General features: G+C 37.8%; 1 protein-coding gene across 9 annotated transcripts in view; it reads right to left on the bottom strand.

Annotated features, from left to right (window-relative positions):
* dgkza (diacylglycerol kinase, zeta a) overlaps window positions 1-19,094 on the bottom strand; it is a 175,594-nt gene that overhangs the window by 45,755 nt on the left and 110,745 nt on the right. For 5 of the 9 annotated variants that reach the window (XM_053616960.1, XM_053616965.1, XM_053616962.1 and 2 more), the window contains 18 exons: window positions 17,728-17,805; window positions 17,579-17,650; window positions 15,733-15,789; window positions 13,796-13,864; window positions 13,029-13,100; window positions 12,802-12,918; window positions 11,628-11,699; window positions 11,414-11,509; window positions 9,295-9,377; window positions 9,131-9,191; window positions 8,027-8,140; window positions 5,479-5,619; window positions 5,145-5,223; window positions 4,939-4,994; window positions 2,621-2,683; window positions 1,016-1,089; window positions 727-838; window positions 4-203 (listed from right to left, as the gene is read on the bottom strand). In XM_053616960.1, coding sequence (XP_053472935.1) covers window positions 4-203; window positions 727-838; window positions 1,016-1,089; window positions 2,621-2,683; window positions 4,939-4,994; window positions 5,145-5,223; window positions 5,479-5,619; window positions 8,027-8,140; window positions 9,131-9,191; window positions 9,295-9,377; window positions 11,414-11,509; window positions 11,628-11,699; window positions 12,802-12,918; window positions 13,029-13,100; window positions 13,796-13,864; window positions 15,733-15,789; window positions 17,579-17,650; window positions 17,728-17,805 — 1,616 coding nt within the window. The remainder of the gene's footprint in view (window positions 1-3; window positions 204-726; window positions 839-1,015; window positions 1,090-2,620; window positions 2,684-4,938; window positions 4,995-5,144; window positions 5,224-5,478; window positions 5,620-8,026; window positions 8,141-9,130; window positions 9,192-9,294; window positions 9,378-11,413; window positions 11,510-11,627; window positions 11,700-12,801; window positions 12,919-13,028; window positions 13,101-13,795; window positions 13,865-15,732; window positions 15,790-17,578; window positions 17,651-17,727; window positions 17,806-19,094) is intronic. The other 4 variants (XM_053616961.1, XM_053616966.1, XM_053616964.1 and 1 more) reach the window with 1 other exon arrangement.

Raw genomic sequence — 19,094 nt, 5'->3', positions numbered from 1 at the left:
CACTCATTAAGCAATGGTATAGAGGTCCTCCTCTTGGTTTTTTGCACCATGTTGGCTTGGTTTCTGAGCGAGATGTTGATGGTTGAAGGGGCCAGCTTGCACGGCTCTCCGTCCACCTGCATGGGGATTGACTTATAGGTGGTGAGGGTCACCTCACGACACTGATTAAGCCTCTCACCGTGACCTCCGACCTGTAGCGTTGCCTGCAACAACAGCAAGAACAAAACATTTTTGATAATGTTCACAAATTGTTTCAGTTTCAACAGGATTTACTTTGGTCTATTTCCATTAGATTCCATAAACTGTGAGTGATTTTTTATGTACTTTTTCTGACTGTTTGATTATATTCTGCAATACAGTTGAGTCTGTATTAAAGATGCAGTCTGTAATGCTGGCGGTTTTAAAACCCCAAATCCTCTTCCTTACATCTAAAGCAATGCCCCAAAAACACATGCATGTGTGTTGCCTAGACTAGAATGCCTGCAACGGGGAAATCTTTCTGATTTGACATTCAACAAATGCCTCCTTTTCCTGATTGCTTGCAAACCCCCCCCCCCCCCACAAAAAAACCAATTAAGGTATTTGTCTTTATCCTTTATATTGGACATGCAATTGCATTTGAGATGCTTTACTTGTATTCATTTTTCATTTGCAAAATGAGAATCATGTTTGGTTTGCTTTGCTGATTTAATTTGAGTGTTTCATTTTGAAGTGCGATTGAAGTACCAGTGATGTCATGGTGAAGCCGATTACTTCGATGCAACCGTCGTCATGACGCTGAGGCTCAAAGTCATGATGCTCACTTGGGTTCCCCCATGGCATCGTGCCAGCACAGTATCTACACACACACACACACACACACACACACACACACGAGAGACTCTGTATACTGGAAGACAGGAAAAAGAAACAGAGAGAGAGGGAGAGAGAGAGAGCGGGGCTGGAGGGGAGAGAGAGAGAGAGAGAGAGAGAGAGAGAGAGAGAGAGAAAGAAAGAGAGAATAAAGGCTTCTTACCTGGGTATATTGAGGAAGACCAAACACTGCAGCTTCAAATCCTGGACCTTAGACGTTAAATCCACACCGTCACACTGTCAGTGGAAACAGAAAATAGGTTAGAACAAGGTTTATGATGATATGATGTGGCCCATGGTAATTTGTTCTACTATGTATAGTTCTGAAAATGACGGGCTTTCATTGAACTGAACTATTTTTCATTATTTGTGTGTCTCTCAACCAGTGTTACTCAAAACGTAATCCACTACAGATTACTACTTTAAAATTGTAATCTGATTACATTACTGATTACTACATGTAAAAAGTAATCAGATTACTAAGAATTATCATAAAACTTGCCTCAGGTGTTGTCACTTGCCTAACTAGGCTAGTTTGGTGTCGCTAGTCAAGATCAGGCACAACTAAGCTGTCGTTGTATGGGTTTAGCTGCTACAGAGTCATGCAAAGTACATTATCTTTCCTTATGCTCTGCTCATATCATGTTCACATAAACTGGAACTCATATAGACATTTACACACCTCATTTCCCTGCTCAGCATCAGAGGATGTTAGTGTTTCAGTTTACTGAAACCCCTTTACTGGTTTCAAATAAAAAATTATTTATATATATATATATATATATATATATATATATATATATATATATATATATATATATATTCATTTTTTCCTCACACTGACTGTGTGCTAGCACTTGGCAGGACTGAGAGCTGTCAGCCAATAAGACACGAGTATTTCCACGTATTTTCCTGTAAACCCTGTCTGATTGGTCTCACCTCCGTTCCCTGAAGATATAAAAGTACAGGCGGTCTTCCTTTACTGACGTTCAGTTACGTAGTGACAAACCGCTCCAAGTGGAGAATTATTCGGTGCTAAAGAAAAAAATCTTCAGGGCAAAACATGATTTATTTTAAAACGCATTTTACTTAATATTGTTTTCTTAACAATAAATTTGTAACGCAAGTAACGTAACTTTATTGACATCAGTAACTGTAATAAAATGACATACATTTAAAATGTATTGTTTTACATTAATGCGTCATCAGAAAAAGTCAATAGATTACAGTAACAACGAACTCTGATCTCATTTAAAAAAACATTTAAAAATCTACTTACAAAAGTGACTGGAGTCACTTTCAGACAGACTGACTGTTTTTACCACTGTGCTTGTTAAACTGGCTCCATACCCAACATGATCTATGCAGGCCGACAGCCAAGACAAGATAAAAATTAAATACGTCTTCCACTTTGGTTTTGTGTAATATATGTATGTTATTATTATTATAATTTTAAATTGAGGTGTCAAAGTACGTTACATGCCGAAAAACAGATTTTTGTCTTTTTTGCATATTTGTTCACACACATCCAAGGTGTGTCTTTATGATGCGTTTCCACCGATTAATCTGTTATAGCAGCTAAATAATGCCGTGTCTAAGCTTACAGCCAACAGAAACCTTTCAGCTCTTTTTCTTCATTGGCTCCAGCTATGCAAATGTGCCCGCAAGGTCAAAATTCTGACGCATTCCCATGATTGGGCAATTTAGTCTTCACACGACAATAAACAGTGTTGATTCAAAGGTATGAAGATATAATTTGTTCACTCACCACCACTTTAATGTGTTTGGCCAAATCTTTTGAGCTCCCCATGAGGAAATCTGAGAAGGCCGTCTGAAAAACAGCAGGATAAATCAGCATCAGCATTAACCCTCATTATGAGCGCCACTGCAATTACTATAATAACGTGTCACACTCTCTGTTAACCTGCTTTCAGTTTTCAGCTGCCCTCAAAATCCATATTCATTATTTGCTTTAATATGGTATGCTGTTAATTTGCGTTGCTAACAGTAATTTTGATGCAAGGAATTAAAAAAAAAAACATTGTGTGATGATGTAGGAAAATCAACAACAGGGTGGTGGTGTTGATCCTGACAGACACAAAGTGGCTACTCTTTTTCCATAAAAATCACATTTTGTTCCTCTTATACCACAGCAATTTCACAGTTTTTTAAAAGTTAAAGAATGAAAAGTTGTACTTTTATTTGTTTATAGTTAAATGAAATGTTGTGGAACACCCACAAAGCAAGTTTTTTTTTAAAAATCACTTTCATTATAATAGTTATAAACAATTACTTATATACAATACAGTACTGTGAAAAAGTATTTGATTATTTGTATTTGATAAATTGCTTCAGAAATGAAAACAAAATCTAAGATAAAACAAAGGCAATCTGAATAAACACAAAATATAGTTTTTAAATGAATGTTATTTATTCAAGAAACAAAGTCTGATTACTATCAGCCCTGTTCAATCAAATCAACACTGAAATAGAACTTTTCCAACAGTATGAAATTGGTTAAAAGATCGTACCCAGTAACACACCAAGCCAAAATGGAAAGAAATTCCAGAAATGAGGAGGAAGAAGGTGATTGAAATGCATCAGTCTGGGAAGGGTTACAAAGCTATTTTAGAGGCTCTGGAAAATCTCGACACAGTACTGAACCTTCACAGAAGTGGCCGACCTTCCAAAAGTCCTCCAAGAGCACAGCAACTACTCATCTAGGAAGTCACAAAAGACCCAAGGACATCATCAAAGGACCTACAGGCCTCAGTAAAGGTCACTGTTCATGACTCCACAATCAGAAAGTCACTGGGTAAAAATGGCATCCATGGAAGAGTGGTGAGGTGAAAACCACTGCTAACCCAGAACATCATTAACACTCGTCTGAATTTTGCCAGAACACACGTTTATGATCCTCAAACCTTTTGGGTGAATGTTCTGTGGACTGATGAGTCGAAAGTGGAACTGTTTGGAAGACAGGGGTCCAGAGACCGAATTCCACAAAAAGAACTAAAGGAGAATGTCTGGTCTTCAGTCCGTAAATTGAAACTCAAGCGCAACTGGATTATGCAGCAAGACAACGATCCAAAGCACAGGAGCAAGTCCACCGCTGAAAGGCTCAAAAGTTTTGGAGAGGCCTAGTCAAAGTCCTGACTTGAACCAATTGACAGGATCTTAAACGGGCAGTCCATGCTTGAAAACCCTCTAGTGTGTCTGAACTAAAGCAGTTCTGTAAAGAAGAGTGGGCCAGAATTCCACCACAGCGCTCTGAAAGACTGACCTCCAGTTATCGGAAGTGTTTGGTTGCAGTTATTGCTGCTAAAGGTGGCACGACCAGATTTTAAGTTTAAGGGGCCAATTAGTTTTTCACATGGGTGATGGATAACAAAAAAAAAGTATTGTGTGTTTACTCAGGTTGCCTTTATTTTATGTTGTATTTCGTTTGAAGATCTAAAACTATTTAGTAAGAGATGTACACAAAAACAGAAGACATCAGTACTGTAAGACAATTGCTGCGTGCCACAGAAGTGCAAAGTCCTGAAGCCTCCCTGTGGAACAGTTTTACTTTAAAGCATGGACACTAACTCTTCTTTCATAAATTTTAAGCATCTCTTTAATGAAAGCCTCAACAAAGGAACGCCTTCGAATAGATTTTCACTGTTACATAACAAAAGGTTTTTGTTTAACCGCTTATTGTTAGGCTTAAATTATATGAGCATCTGCCATGCAAGTTCCTTTGAATGAGCTGATACCAAATTAAAATAAGCACATTAATATAAACCTGTGATTTGCCTTGCGACTGAGCTGTGCTGCTACAGAGTAATATTCAACAATCAGTTTCCTGAATTCAACAGAGCTGTTATACCGCAAAGTATGTATTATGAGCAGAATACAACCCTATTGTATCATACGGTATCTGGCACTGCCCGGCATGTGTTTCCTCACGATCACTGTTGCTGATAGCATTCCAATGGCCATGTTCAAAAGATGTGAGACTAAAAGGCAACTAGTGCACGTGGTTGTGTGTGTGTGTGTGTGTGTGTGTGTGTCACATAGGACATCATCCATTATTGTCTCACTCACCCCAGCATAGAACATCTTGTTTCTGAAGCGACTGTTGAATTTTTCTGGGTTTGCCTCTGTGAAAAGATGAAAAGGACAGTGTTTCAATTAGTGCCAGTCAACCTGCCCACACACACACACACACACACACACACACACACACACACACACACACGCACACACAAAGCCCATTCATTTTAAAGTGAGATTGGTACTATTCCACAAACCTCGCGACTCATGAAACTCCAGAGTTACATGAGCATCAAAGCCCAGGCTGAAATAGTTATTAAAAACATCAAGGGGAAGCTGTGAAATAAAAAAAATATATATATATATATTTAAAAACAATATACGAATATAGTCAATGATAAGCTACATACATGACTGCACATAAACACAAGCTGAAAGTTACGTAAATACAGCTAAATAAATAAATAAATAAATAAAAGTTAAATGAACCTTGTCAATAAATAATAATATATAAATAAATAAATAAATAGATAAACATTCTGACACAGAGAGCTAGGTCGGAGCATGTGTGAGCAGGTGGGAGGAGCCTACCTTGTCTGTCACCTGCTCATCTTTCTCCTCTGGTCCCGCCTCTGTGTTTGGCTCCACAATCAGGTTCCAGCGGTCAAGTTGCACAACGTTCCCATCCTCCACATGAGAGAGGATCTTACACACTGGTTCATCTGTGTAACCCTGTACACACACACACACACACACACACACACTTCAGTCACGTCTTGTTTAAATTTCATTGCATGTAATAAAACTTTATTCATCCCCTGAGATAACCCGAGTAGAGGCAGAAGAGCTTAAAACTTCGGCAGGCTAAAACAAAGAATCCATAAGAACTTCTAGCCAGACTTCTAAATTGATTTGAACACTTAAAATGGCTTTTAACTTGTGTAAAAGTCTCTCTGTACATTTCACAAAGTGTATCCAATATCCAGGAAGGAGGACATTATGTAAATCAAAGATGAAATGTGTCCTCAGAGCAGAAATGAGCATGATGGATTTAGTTAGGTGACTTTTTTATTTCAGTTCTGAGAAAACATCTCAATACCCAACACTATATGTGTGGAAATTATACTAGGAAGAAAAAGAATAAAACACAGTGCCTTGCAGTATTTAACCCCATTTGAACTTTACCAGATACTTTTCTTTTTACAGCCTGGAACGTAAATTAACTTCACTGGACCTTTAAACCATTTGAATTAAACAATGTCTAACATTTGTTTGCACTTCAGTGTGCAAAACATTGTTATTGTAACAAAGGTTAATTAAACAAAAAAGCAGACTCTATGAGCGGAATCCTGATATTTTCTTTGCCCATTCTTCCTTGCTCAAGCGCCGTCAGATCAGATGAAGACCACTGATTAACAATGATTTTCAAGTCTTACCACAGGTTCTCATTTGGATTGAGGTCTGGGCTTTAACTGGATTGTAATACTTTCTGGTTCTTGGTCTTGAACCAATCCAGTGTAATTCTGGCAGAATCCACTCCAATCCAATCTCAAGTCTCCTGCAGACTGGAACAGGTTTTTTTTTCTAGATTTGCCCTGAATTTGACTACCTTGTCCTCAACCTTGACTAGTTTCCCAGTCCCAGCTGATAAAAAGCATCCACACAACACGATACTACCACCACCATGCTTCACTGCGGGGAGGGTGTTCTCAGGGTTATGTGCAGCGTTGTGTTGTTCTGCCAAATGCAGCACTTTGTGCCAAGGCCAAAAAGAAAAGAAAAAAAAAATCAGACTAAAGGACTCACATATTAACTGAATTTCTAACAGCCAATGTCACTTTTCCATAAAGCCCAGCTTTATGGAGTGCCAGTCACTGGTTTGTGTCCTGTTCCTTCCATTTTTTAATAATAGATTTAATTGTGCTCTGCAGGATGTTCAAAGCTTAGAATATTTATTATATCCAAACGCTGGACTTGCATTGATAGAGCCTTGGCCTCCATGATGGTGCAATGGGGTGAATACTTATGCAATCACAAATTTTTTTGATTATTTGTTTGATATTTGTAAAACATTTGCCTACTATTCTAGAGGTTTCCCAACACTTTAATATCACTGGCTGTTTTGGTAGATCCATGCCATAAAATCCCAATTAAAGTTAATTTTAGTTCCATGTTCTACAATATGTAAAGAAAAGTCCTTACTTTTATGCATGGGACTGTATAAAAAGAGACAAGGCAGAACACACAGAATCCATACACAGATATTTCACTTGGTTTGGATAACATCAATAAAATTTAAAAAACTGTAAATAATGGAAAAAAACCCCACACAGTCTAGTGCAAAGTTTGCGCACTCAAAATTTTATGTACAGTAACAAGATATTTAGCTGATAAGGTTTTACATACAGCGCTGTGGAAAATATTTGATTTCTTCACGTTTGTGTACATGTCATACTACATTGTTTCAGAAATGAACAAAAAAAAAAATCTAAAATAAAACAAAGGCAACCTGAGTAAACACAAAATACAGTTTTTAAATGATAAAGGTTAATTATTAAAGCAAAAAGTTATCCAATACCAACTGGGCCTGTGTGAAAATGTATTTGCACCCATAGTTACTAATTCCCCAAAGTCTCCCCAAATACTTTTTCACAGCACTGCATTTTATCAACAGAAGCAAGAAAATAATCAAATAATTTATGTAAAGTATAAGATGTCAACAGTTCAAAGGATTGCACAACTCTTATAAATATATAATATATAAATATTCCCTAATCATCTGCCCAGCATTTGTCTCTATCCCTGCCTACAGGCTCTTTGTATTCTCTGAAGAGATTTTTAGTCCTCCAAGTTGTAATTTTTTGGCACACCAGATCCAGACCTCCTCCACTGTCCTCAAAGATCTGTTACTGTTCCAGACGTCATGCGCTGTCTTCTTCAAATCATGTCCACAAACCCAAGGGGTCAGGGCAAATGCCTTCTTACACAATTTTTCTGTTCAATATACCTTATGTTTTCGATTGTTGCCATAACATTCCTACACATTTCATTTAAACATTTGGAATTCTACACTGATAGAAGCATTTCTGCGTTCGACCTGTGGAAGGATTTGAATAAAAGGCACAGCAGGCTCACTCACCCCACCCCAGTTGAGGGTTCTGGCAAGGTCATTTCCAGTTCCCAGAGGTAGTACAGCTACAGCGGGCTGGGGGTTCAACTGCAGCTGATCCAGAGTGGACAAGATCCAGCCAACCTAGAATGATGCCAGAAATAAAAACCCTCTTATTGTGTGTATTTTATTACATAATCTTATACGAAATGCTTTAAATGCTCTGAACTTTATTACAACTGTACTCTGTAATGATTTACAGTCTCACTATCTGCTCATTAGAGCTTTTTGTGAGAGGATTGCACATTCTCTAATGATAAAAAAAGGTGTGTGTAGCATGTAAAGGTGGGGTTAAGTGGGCGTCTGTAAAAGGTGTGTTTTGTGGCAGGAGTCAGAAATCAGGTACATGTGTCAGCCATCATCCTTCTGGCCCAGGAGGAGAAATTCAGCTACAATAAAACATTGATCAATGACTAACCTCCAACCCTGTAATGACAAAAGTGTGCGTGGACGTTTGTACATTGTTTTTTTGTTTTTAGATTTTTCTTTATGAAAAGAAAATGTGATAATGCTGCTCTACTAATCATCTGCAAGGACAAGATCCTGGCCTGATATCCAAGGAGTCATGTATGAAATCATTTGAAAGATGTATCTAGAGGCAATACAAATCCAAACTCCAAAATCCAAACTCGTTTCCCCGGGGAGACTGGAGAGGATTTTACACTCCTTAATTTTTCATATGATTCTGTGTGGTTCTGAAATCCTCTTGGGGATAAATGTGGATACATGTCATTGTGTGAAATATGGGGATATTCTGCAGGCTCATCCAAGTTTAATCCACAATCTTAATTACTCAGCCAAACCAGGACACATGCATGAAAACTCAGAGTTTTGACTGTGATTCAGGATCGTGAAATGAGAGATTTAGGGCCTCCTTTTCATTACCGTAACTCACATGCCAAAACTAAGATTATAGTGTTGGAGCGCATTAGCGTAGCAGATTTAAATACCATTTGGCTCTAGTAACCAAGCTATATATAGGGGTCCTGATTAGCAGTAATGTTGGCACAAGTCTGGACTAAGTTCGTTTTAAGAAACAAACAAATGAAAAATGCAATATGCAAGCACACTTACTGTGCCATCGCCACCACATGCCAGAATGCGCAGGTTGTGAACTTTCCGGTACATCTCCAACCTATAAGACAGACAGACACACACCACACACACACGCTCCTTGTTTAGACAAACCTTGTGTTTTTAATATGAGCAGTGTGTCTGTGTGTATGTTACTGACTCACCCTTCTTTTGGTCCACCTTGGCTCAGGTCAAAGACTTGCCGAGGATTTAAATACCACATAAATGACTGGATTATTTTGGACCCCTGAAAGACAAACAGTATTTGAATTCTGTAACTCAAATTCAAATATAACATATTATATATATATATACATACATACACACACACACACACACACATATATATACCCATAAATACATAAATATATATTTTATATATATATTATATATATATATATATATATATATATATATATATATATATATATATACATACACATACATACATACACACATCATATATATATATACACACACACATACACACACACATATATATATACACACACACGCAGACACACAGTTGTGCCCAAATGTTTGCATACCCGTTGCAGAATCTGCTAAAACTTAATACTGTTAACAAAATAAGAGGGATCATAAAAATCCCATGTTGTTGTTTATTTAATTCTGTCCTGAATAAGCTATTTCACACAACAGATGTTTACATATAGTCCACAAGACCAGATAATAAAGGAGTTTATAAAAATAATATCCCGTTCAAAAGTTTACATACCCTTGATTCTTAATACTGTGTGTGGTTACCTGGATAATCAAAGACTGTGTTTTGTGAGAGTTGTTCATGAGTCCCTTGTTTGTCCTGAGCAGTTAAACTGTCCACTGCTCTTCAGAAAAGTTCTTCTTGAGCTCCACCTTTTCAAACTGACAGACTTGTACACAATTTTTACAAAAGGCGCAAACATTCACTGATTCAAAGAAGGTAACACGTTACACTAAGAGCCAAACTTTTGAACAGGATGATCAGTGTAAATTATTATTTTGTTTAAATATCTTTTTTTTTCATTTAGTACTGTCCTTCAGACGCTAAATAAGATATTTACATGTCTCCCAGAAGACAAAATATTAACAATTTACAGTGATCATCCTGTTCAAAAGTTTACACCCCCCGGTTCTTAATGCATTGTGTTGCCTTCTTAAGCATCAGTGAATGTTTGCACCTTTTGTAATAGTCGTGTACGAGTCCCTCAGTCGTCCTCAGTGTGAAAAGATGGATCTCAACATCATATAGTCACTGCTGGAAAGAGGTCAAATATGCAGATGATGTTGGAAAAGCAAAGAATATGCAGGACCTGGGGGATTTTTCTGAAGAACAGTGGGCAGTTTAACTGCTCAGGACAAACCAGGGACTCATGAACAACTCTCACAAAACATAAACACAGTCACTGATCATCCAGGTAATAACACACATTAAAATGGTAAATGGCGCACTTATATAGCGCTTTTATTCAAAGCGCTTTACACTGTGTCTCATTCACCCATTCACACACACACTCACACACCAATGGTAGCAGAGCTGCCATGCAAGGCGCTAACTTGCCATCGGGAGCAACTTGGGGTTAAGTGTCTTGCCCAAGGACACTCAGGCATGTGGAGTCACGCGGGCTGGGAATCGAACCGCCAACCCTACAATTAGTGAACAACCCACTCTACCACCTGAGCCACAGCCGCCCCTTGATAAAAATCAAGGGTATGTAAACTTTTGAAGTGGGTAATTTTTATAAATTCAGTTATGTTACATCTGTTGTGTGAAATAGCTTATTCAGGACAGAATTAAATAAACAACAACATGGGATTTCTATGATCCTCTTATTTTGTTAACAGTATTAAGATTTAGCAGATTCTGCAAGGGGTATGCAAACTTTTGTGCACAACTGCACATATACACACACACGCACGCACACACACATGTACGTTAATTTTTTTTTTAATAAAGAACAGGAACTTAAGGAATCTTAAAATGTTTTGTGAGATTTTAAAACATTAAAGGTTGCTGCTTCATTAATTTCATTAGTGCAAAGAACTCTCATGCTGAGATTTAAAAACTATGGACCTGGCTGTCTTGATTTGCAATAAGCATCTGGCTAGAAGGGCATTGAAATTCCAAGGAACTTAAATTCACACCCAGATGCACCACATGAAAAAGGTTGTTAATAGAAATTATTCTGAAAGGAATAAAGCTTGATTTAATTATTGCGGCTGTTATGCTCAGTAACACAATCTGTGTGATTTCATTTGATTTAGTGATGTGTGTATATGCCTGACCTGGTTTCCGCCACTCTTTGGGTTAACAAACACCAGCAGTGGTTTCATCAGCTGCGAGGGAATGGGCCTCACAATGAACGGCTTCCATCGAGACTCCTGTTAGCAGTGTTTAGGGAAAATGTTTACATATAGGAAAAGGCAGCAAGTATTTAGAAAATAAAATCATTATAAAAATAAAAGAAATAATTTTTTTTTTTTTTTTAAAAGATCCTACCTCTGCTCCCTTCTTGCTAGATTTGCGTTTGAACGATGTCCGTTTCTTCTTTTTGCTCGACTTTAGTGAGGACTGCATGAAGAAGACAGAGGGAACATTTATTGTCATTACACATATATATATACACACACACACACACACACACACATATATATATATACACACACATACATACACATATGTGTGTGTGTACAACTAGGATGAAATTACTGTCTTCAAAAATCCTAGTTTCGAGTTGGGTCCAGAGAGTTGGGTCAGCTGTGGTACACACACCACCCCTGAAGCACAGAGGGTTAGAGGTCTTGGGCAAACATCCCAACAGTGACAGCTGGATGAATGCACACTTACAAACATGTCCTATCTCTGTGCATGTGTGAATATATACATGAAGTCTACAAACATAATAAGCATATGAAGAGTAGAACTGCAAATACACTGAGGATTATGTTACGTTATATTAATGGAGGCTGTATTCATGCAGAAATATCTGAGAGCGCGAGTGAGATTGGTCAATCTTTCAGCCGGAGCATGCAGGTTTGGTCAAAAGTCTGCAGGACTGGTCAGAATACCGTTGGGAGTGTGGGGAACGTGCGATTAAATACAGTCCCACATACAGCGCCTAATGAGAGTTAGTGGCTGTTAATGGAAGAGTGCGCTGTGCAGGGTAGTGTATATGTGGATAGAGAAAGTTTAGTACGGTTTAGCCACTTTATATGATTATGCAACAGATAACAGACAGTTTCTTGATGTGTTTAAATACCACATAAATTACTGGATTATTTTGGACCCCTGAAAGGCAAATAGTTTTTGAATTCTGTAACTCATTATATATTACATTACATTTACGGCATTACAGAGCGACTTACATTTTATTTTTTTTAATACAACTGAGCAGTAGAGGGTTAAAGGCCTTGCTCAAGGGCCCAGCAGTGGCAGCTTGGAAGTGCTGGGATTTGAACTCACGGCCTTCCGATCACAAGTCCAATGTCCTAACCACTGAGCTACCACGTGTGTGTTGTCCTTTGTGGTGTAACGTTTCGCCAATGCACCCAGAATAAATGTCTGAGCCAACTCTTGGTCCAAGTCTGATCTTTCATCCACTTTAAAAAGCATGCTTTTTTGAAAGTGCCAGTATTAATACACGGAGCGTTGGTAAGTGTGCTTGTGTGTGTACCTGAGGTCTGCGGACATGTATAATCCATGTAGGAGGTACTATAACAGCTGCATGAGCGCCCAATGAACACGGCTCTTCTATCTGCTGCAGCATGAAGCATGTCACCTTGTTGTGATACTGCAAAACAGTAATGCATTACACACTTAACAAAGGATCATTTCTAGAGATGACTGTTACACTCACAGTTATGTACACACACCCCCACAAACACACATACACACACTTACAGCTTGTTTGCACCAAGAGCAGCTAATGGCCACAATCTCTTTACTGTGGAAGGCAAATTTCTGCTGAAATCCCTATAAACAGACAGGAAAAGAGAATAAGTTTTAAAAAGAATTATAAAATCAATACTTTGAATCATTAATTAAATATGTTTGGTATCACATCTGTTACATAATTTGCCACCTCAACTTTAAGAAACAACAAATATATTTCACCAAAACTACTTGAGCATGTTTTGTTTACTTTTTAATCTAGCCTAAACTTGCTTCCTGCAAAGACCAGGTTGTGTAAGGAGCCAGTTTAACAAACGCTGTTGAACAAACAGTCAGACTCCCTAAGGATGACAAAATCCATGCTAGTTAAGTGTAAATTCCTCACACAGTGAATGTCAGGCTTTGGTCACGTCGCTGGATAGTTACGTGCCATAGTGAAGTACACATGAGACTAATTATTCCAGTTTGTTATCAGTTACTGGCTGCCAAAATGTCTGTGATGCAGTAGGAATGAAATCTTCAAATGTGATTTTTCTCTTTTTTCACTTTTGGGAGTAACCAGAATTTATCATGCTATAATTTTACTTGTGGTTGAGATATATATTCCACATTGCCCAGGAACGTATATATATATATATATATATATATATATATATATATATATATATATATATATATATATATATATATATATATATATATATATATATATGTGTGTGGGCTCATTTCTGGTTTGTTTGTTCCAAAGAGCTGAAGAAACAAACACATACACACACCTTTCCACACTGCTTGCACTTCCCCTCTTGTCGCCGTCGATGGACCCAGTGATGCCGCACTATAGTGGGCTGTCATGGAAACAGCAGAGGTCATTATTAGAGATCTCATTATTATGAATTAGTAATGGCTAATTATAGATGGACTGGCCTGGAGAATAAATTAACATTTCCAAATGATAAAATCTTAATTATCATCACGTAGGAAATGGAGATGCTCTTCATTTATTTCGGGCTTGATGTAGCTAGTTCCAAGAAAAGTTGGCAAAAAGTTCTAATATAAAGGCAATTGATTCTCCAAATTAACATCTAAAGATGGGTGACAAAATAAAAGGAAAAAAAAAAAACACCACCACAAAGTGTGTCAGTAAGGTTTTGGGCCACCATGACTGTCCAGAAGATTCTACAATTCTTTGAAATTGTATTGAAGGGAACTGAACACCACCTAAAAGATAATCCTTCAGTTGGTGTTTTGACGATGGTAGCAAGCAGTGTCGAACACGTCTACCCATAATATCATGCACAGGTTCCACAGCATATGATTTTCATCATTTTTATCCTCATCAAACGGTTCAGTGAGCCCTCATGCCCTATGGATGGGAGTGGGGTCATCCTGAAAGAGACCACTCCCATAACAATAGAAATATTTCATTATGAAGTCATCAGTCAGTATGGGCTCCCGAGTGGCACAACAGAAAAGTGTTGGCCCTATCGTATAGAGATCGATTCAAACCCAGACGATGCCACAGCAGCAGTTTGAAAAGATGCCACTGACAGGTTTCACATTTCTCAGAGGAAGCACGTGTTAGCCTTCACCTTCACCTGTTGGGAGCTGTTGTATGATAGTGTGTGGAAATTGACAGATGATTAAATTAGGGAGAAAAATTAGGTTTAAAAAAATTGTATTGATTGCAGTGACTCCTGTTGAGCCAAACCATGGCAGCAAAAATAAATGTGCAACAAAAGACCCACTGGGTTATTGTTTAATCTGTCACCCATCTATTGGTGAGAAATGATGTGCATTAATCACTTCAAAACAAGAGCCCTAACCTACAGTGATGTTCAAGCATGTATAACCCTTTTCAGTAAGTTATGACTAACAAGAACTGATCATAATTCAGCACTTTTTAACCCTACAACACTGAGCACATACTGGAGGAGTATAACAGACAGTAAGAAACAGAATCGTGTACATGAGAAACACATTAAAATGGATCTGGAGATGGGATGATAGAAGAAGGATGGAGAGAACTGGGAGATGGAGGTGTAATCTGGACAGTCTATATAGTCCGTGAAGTCAGGAGAGTGTTAACAAATGCAAGAACAAATCCTTATAAACAGCTGAAGGGTCTCGATAATCTGGTTTAGTGATATATGATATCCTTATAGACTTTGAACACATTTGTACACAATATGTAAACATGCACAACAATACAGTGTGTGTGTGTGTGTGTGTGTGTAGGAGATCGCGTCTGTATGTATATGTGCTCATAAAGTTGCTAATCTGTGTGTGTGTGTGTGTGTGTGTGTGCGGGGTACCTGTGTGAGAGGTATACATACACTGTGTTTAACGCCAGCACGCCTGATTCTCTCCAAAGCGGCCTGACCCTTTAGAGCTCTGCGATGCCGTGCGGGCTAACCCACGCAAGGCATGATGGGAAACAGAAGGACAAAGGGCGCATGTTGCAGGATGATGGGAAGCAGGAGAAGAATGTGACACGGAAAGAAATTAAGAATAGGGAGGAAAAAAGGTAAGGAGATAGAAGGACATGAAGCATTTCAGAAGCCAAGAGCTTCCCTTTAACCCCAACCACAATGCACAATTAAGAATCTGGTTGCTTGTATGAAATGGAGCACTAAATGGAAAAGGGAAAGAGAAGGAAAATCAAGCAAGAAGAATGGGAAAAAAAAGTCACAGTAAAGTCCAGTCGTACACTTACTTCCCGAATGTTCCGAGAGCCTGATTCCCTGAATGATGGTTTACACCTGAAGTTGATCTACAAAAGACACAGTATATAAAATGTTAATAATTTTAATATCAATACACAGATTGACCCTGAATCTTCAAAGGAAACCTCATAATTGACCAACCAACCAGCTGTATAATATATATTTATGATAACATGGAATATATATATATATATATATATATATATATATATATATATATATATATATATATATATATATATATATAAAGTATACAAAGCTGTTTTTCTTTACAAATGAATATTATTAATTCTTTAAAGGAAATTCAGATATTCCAGTGCTCTGATTTTGAACTATTCATGGTCATGACAAATCATACATGAAGAAATACATACCGGTAATCAAAAGGGTTCACACAGTGGTTTTCTTTTCCAATCTTTATGTTTGTTAGTAAACTGTGATTATATTCGAAACCTCTCTATAATCAAGCTCAATTTCACCTTTATGTTATCCACAAGCCCCGTGACATTCACCATGCAAATCCACTGATTAGCTGCAAAACCACCAGTAAGCACTTTTAAGCAATCAGATAACTCTGATCACACTGAAGGACAGGAGCATCCACCCTTTCAGAGGTGCAGCGAGAAGGAAAACAGAGAGTGTTCAGCAGGACATAAACTGAGACATATCGACCATTACCCTACTGTGCTTTATTGCTGCACTGGCAAATGATTTTATCCCTTAGTAATAATCCCAGCACTAATGCATTCAGTGAACAACTTTCAGCAGGAACCCAGCATGCCTCTGAAATCCATTTACTTTGATTGATAATGGCACTGAGCTTTACTGGATTTCCAGTTTAATGCATTAGTGAGTTTTGAATACTGGTAATTTTTTCCTTTGCTATTGTACAGAGACCCTGAGTGAGAAAAAATGTTATTATGACAAAAGTTATGATGTTATTAAAAGTTATTATGACAAAAAGGGTTATCTTTAGGCTCAGTAAACCAAAAAATCTTTTAACCAAAACAAAAAAAAGTTCAACAAATTTGTTCGAGCTAATATGTGTGGCAGCTTGGGAAAACCCTTGGTGACTTTCACATTTTCATCATTTAAACGTGTTAAAACTTTGCACAGAGTGTGTAAGTGATCTTCCCTGTTTTGATGATGGATCAGATTACAAACTAAACTGATTAGGCTAATGTCCATTTCACTAGCAGTATGGTAAGTACCTATTCAACAACTTGATCAAAGTGTGACACTCACTGTGTGAGGAAATAATACTAGAAGAAGGTCTTCGAGATTGTTTAAGTGAATTGACTGCATTCGCAACATGATCTTTGCAGGCAGACACCAAGGCAAGGTTAAACTAGTGGATGTGATAAAATACATCATTAGCAGAAACTTAGATTTTGGTCAAAACCAGGGTTTACCTCTTTTTTTTTAGCTGTTTTTTTTTTTTAGCTGTTTTCCTGAATTAAGCCACAGTGACATCTGATGAATTTTCCCAGACTGACACACACATATTTAAACCAGTACTGACATTGGCTATTAAAAGTACCTCTATAACTCCCTGCACTAACCCCTGTGTTATCTCATAACGCTTCAGAACTCATCAGGTCAGAGAGTCTCAGTTTCTGTTCAGACTGGAGGATGTGAGTAACTGATCCTTTAATCCCAGCCTGGTCTCGCACTCAGAAGGATTCTGTATGCTACTAGGGGAAAGCAGGAGCCACAGCCCTATAGGGTGTTATACAAAATCAGAGAGAGAGAGAGAGAGAGAGAGAGAGAGAGAGAGAGAGAGAGAGAGAGAGAGAGAGGGGGGGAGCGAGAGAGGGGGGTCTGTGGTGGTCTCACTCTGAAAGATGGATCTTTGTGTGGCAGCTCATCAAGCCACTCCGCCTCAAGCGAAGACTTCCTGTGAGATAACTGAGGGCAGGGATATGATTGGTTGACTGAAGCAGTGATGTCACATGCGCCCTAGTACTTAGTGCTACGCCACTCACCTTTTCCAGCTGCTCTATGCAGATGGTGTGAACGACAATCTTGCACGCAGCACATTTCTTTCGAGCAACCGATTTTTGCTATGGAAAGAAACAGAGGTAAGAAATAGATCAAAAACAAAGACATAAATAAATGGCTAAACATTGTATTTCGTGCTAAGAGACAAAGAGTTAGGCAAACAGCTACTGCAAATCTAAAGTTGACATTGTTACACTGAACAATATATTGTAGATCACTAAATGTTAAAAAAAAAACAAAAAAACACAAAACTGCTGCTCTTTTAAAACAAAGGTCTTAACTGAGAAGTGCATCTGGACTGGGATACTGCAGAACCAATCAAAAAAAGACACGAGTCACCAAAACTTTGGTGTCCCCAAAATGTATCAAAAATAATTACAACATTTTTTGAAAAGGATCTCTGGACCTCATCCTATGTTCACACAAGGTAATGAATCTTTTAGCGGACATTCAATTGTGAATAATTGGTGCTCAAAGAAAGAAAAATGTTTTATTAATAACTGGGAACTGTTTGAGAGACCATGGTTTTATCATGCAGGTGGTCTGCACCTAAGCCAAGCTTGAATTGCTGTCATAAATGATTGACTGGTGTGTAGAGGGATTCCATTAGATAAAAGGTCAGGTTAGAGGTCAACCAATTAATTGGCACTGATAACTGATTGCTGGAACTATGGGTTATCGGCAAAAATCCACACCAACAGTTTTTCCCGGTTGTGTCCGTTGCGGAGTGGCTGAGAAGGGTCTGCTGTCATTATACAGTACGAGAGCGGCCTCTAGAGGTGAAATAAAAAGTATCACTGACAAATTTTGTGGTGTTATTTGAAGTGGGTTTTTTTTTTTTTTTTTTAAATTCATTTTGGACGTCTCTATGTTCCTTGGTTATTTGGATGTATATCTTTTATTTACTTTATATATAATATTTTATATATTATATTTATATATTATTTATATCAGTTGATTAATCGGTTATCAGCAGGTTATCTCCATCTCCAGACTATTTGTGCATTTTCTTTTAATTTAGCCTCCAAATTAAGAATGACATCCCTGTACACTATATTAAAAAATGGCTCATCAACAGTTGGAGAAGTTCAAATATGTCTTAATAATGTCCCTTGGTACTGCTGCACACCAAAAGGAAGAAAAATATCAACTATTTATAATTCAATTCAATTTTATTTGTATAGCGCTTTTTACAATAGACATTGTGTCAGAGCAGCTTTACAGAAATATCAACACGGTATACAGATATTAAAGGTGCGAATTTATCCCAACTCAGCAAGCCATTGAGTGGCGACGGTGGCAAGGAAAAACTCCCTAAGATGTTTTAAGAGGAAGAAACCTTGAGAGGAAC

Source organism: Ictalurus furcatus, chromosome 27 (genome assembly GCF_023375685.1).
Source record: "Ictalurus furcatus strain D&B chromosome 27, Billie_1.0, whole genome shotgun sequence".
In the NCBI taxonomy this organism is placed as follows: Eukaryota; Metazoa; Chordata; class Actinopteri; order Siluriformes; family Ictaluridae; genus Ictalurus; species Ictalurus furcatus.
This window is presented reverse-complemented; position numbering and strand designations above follow the sequence as displayed.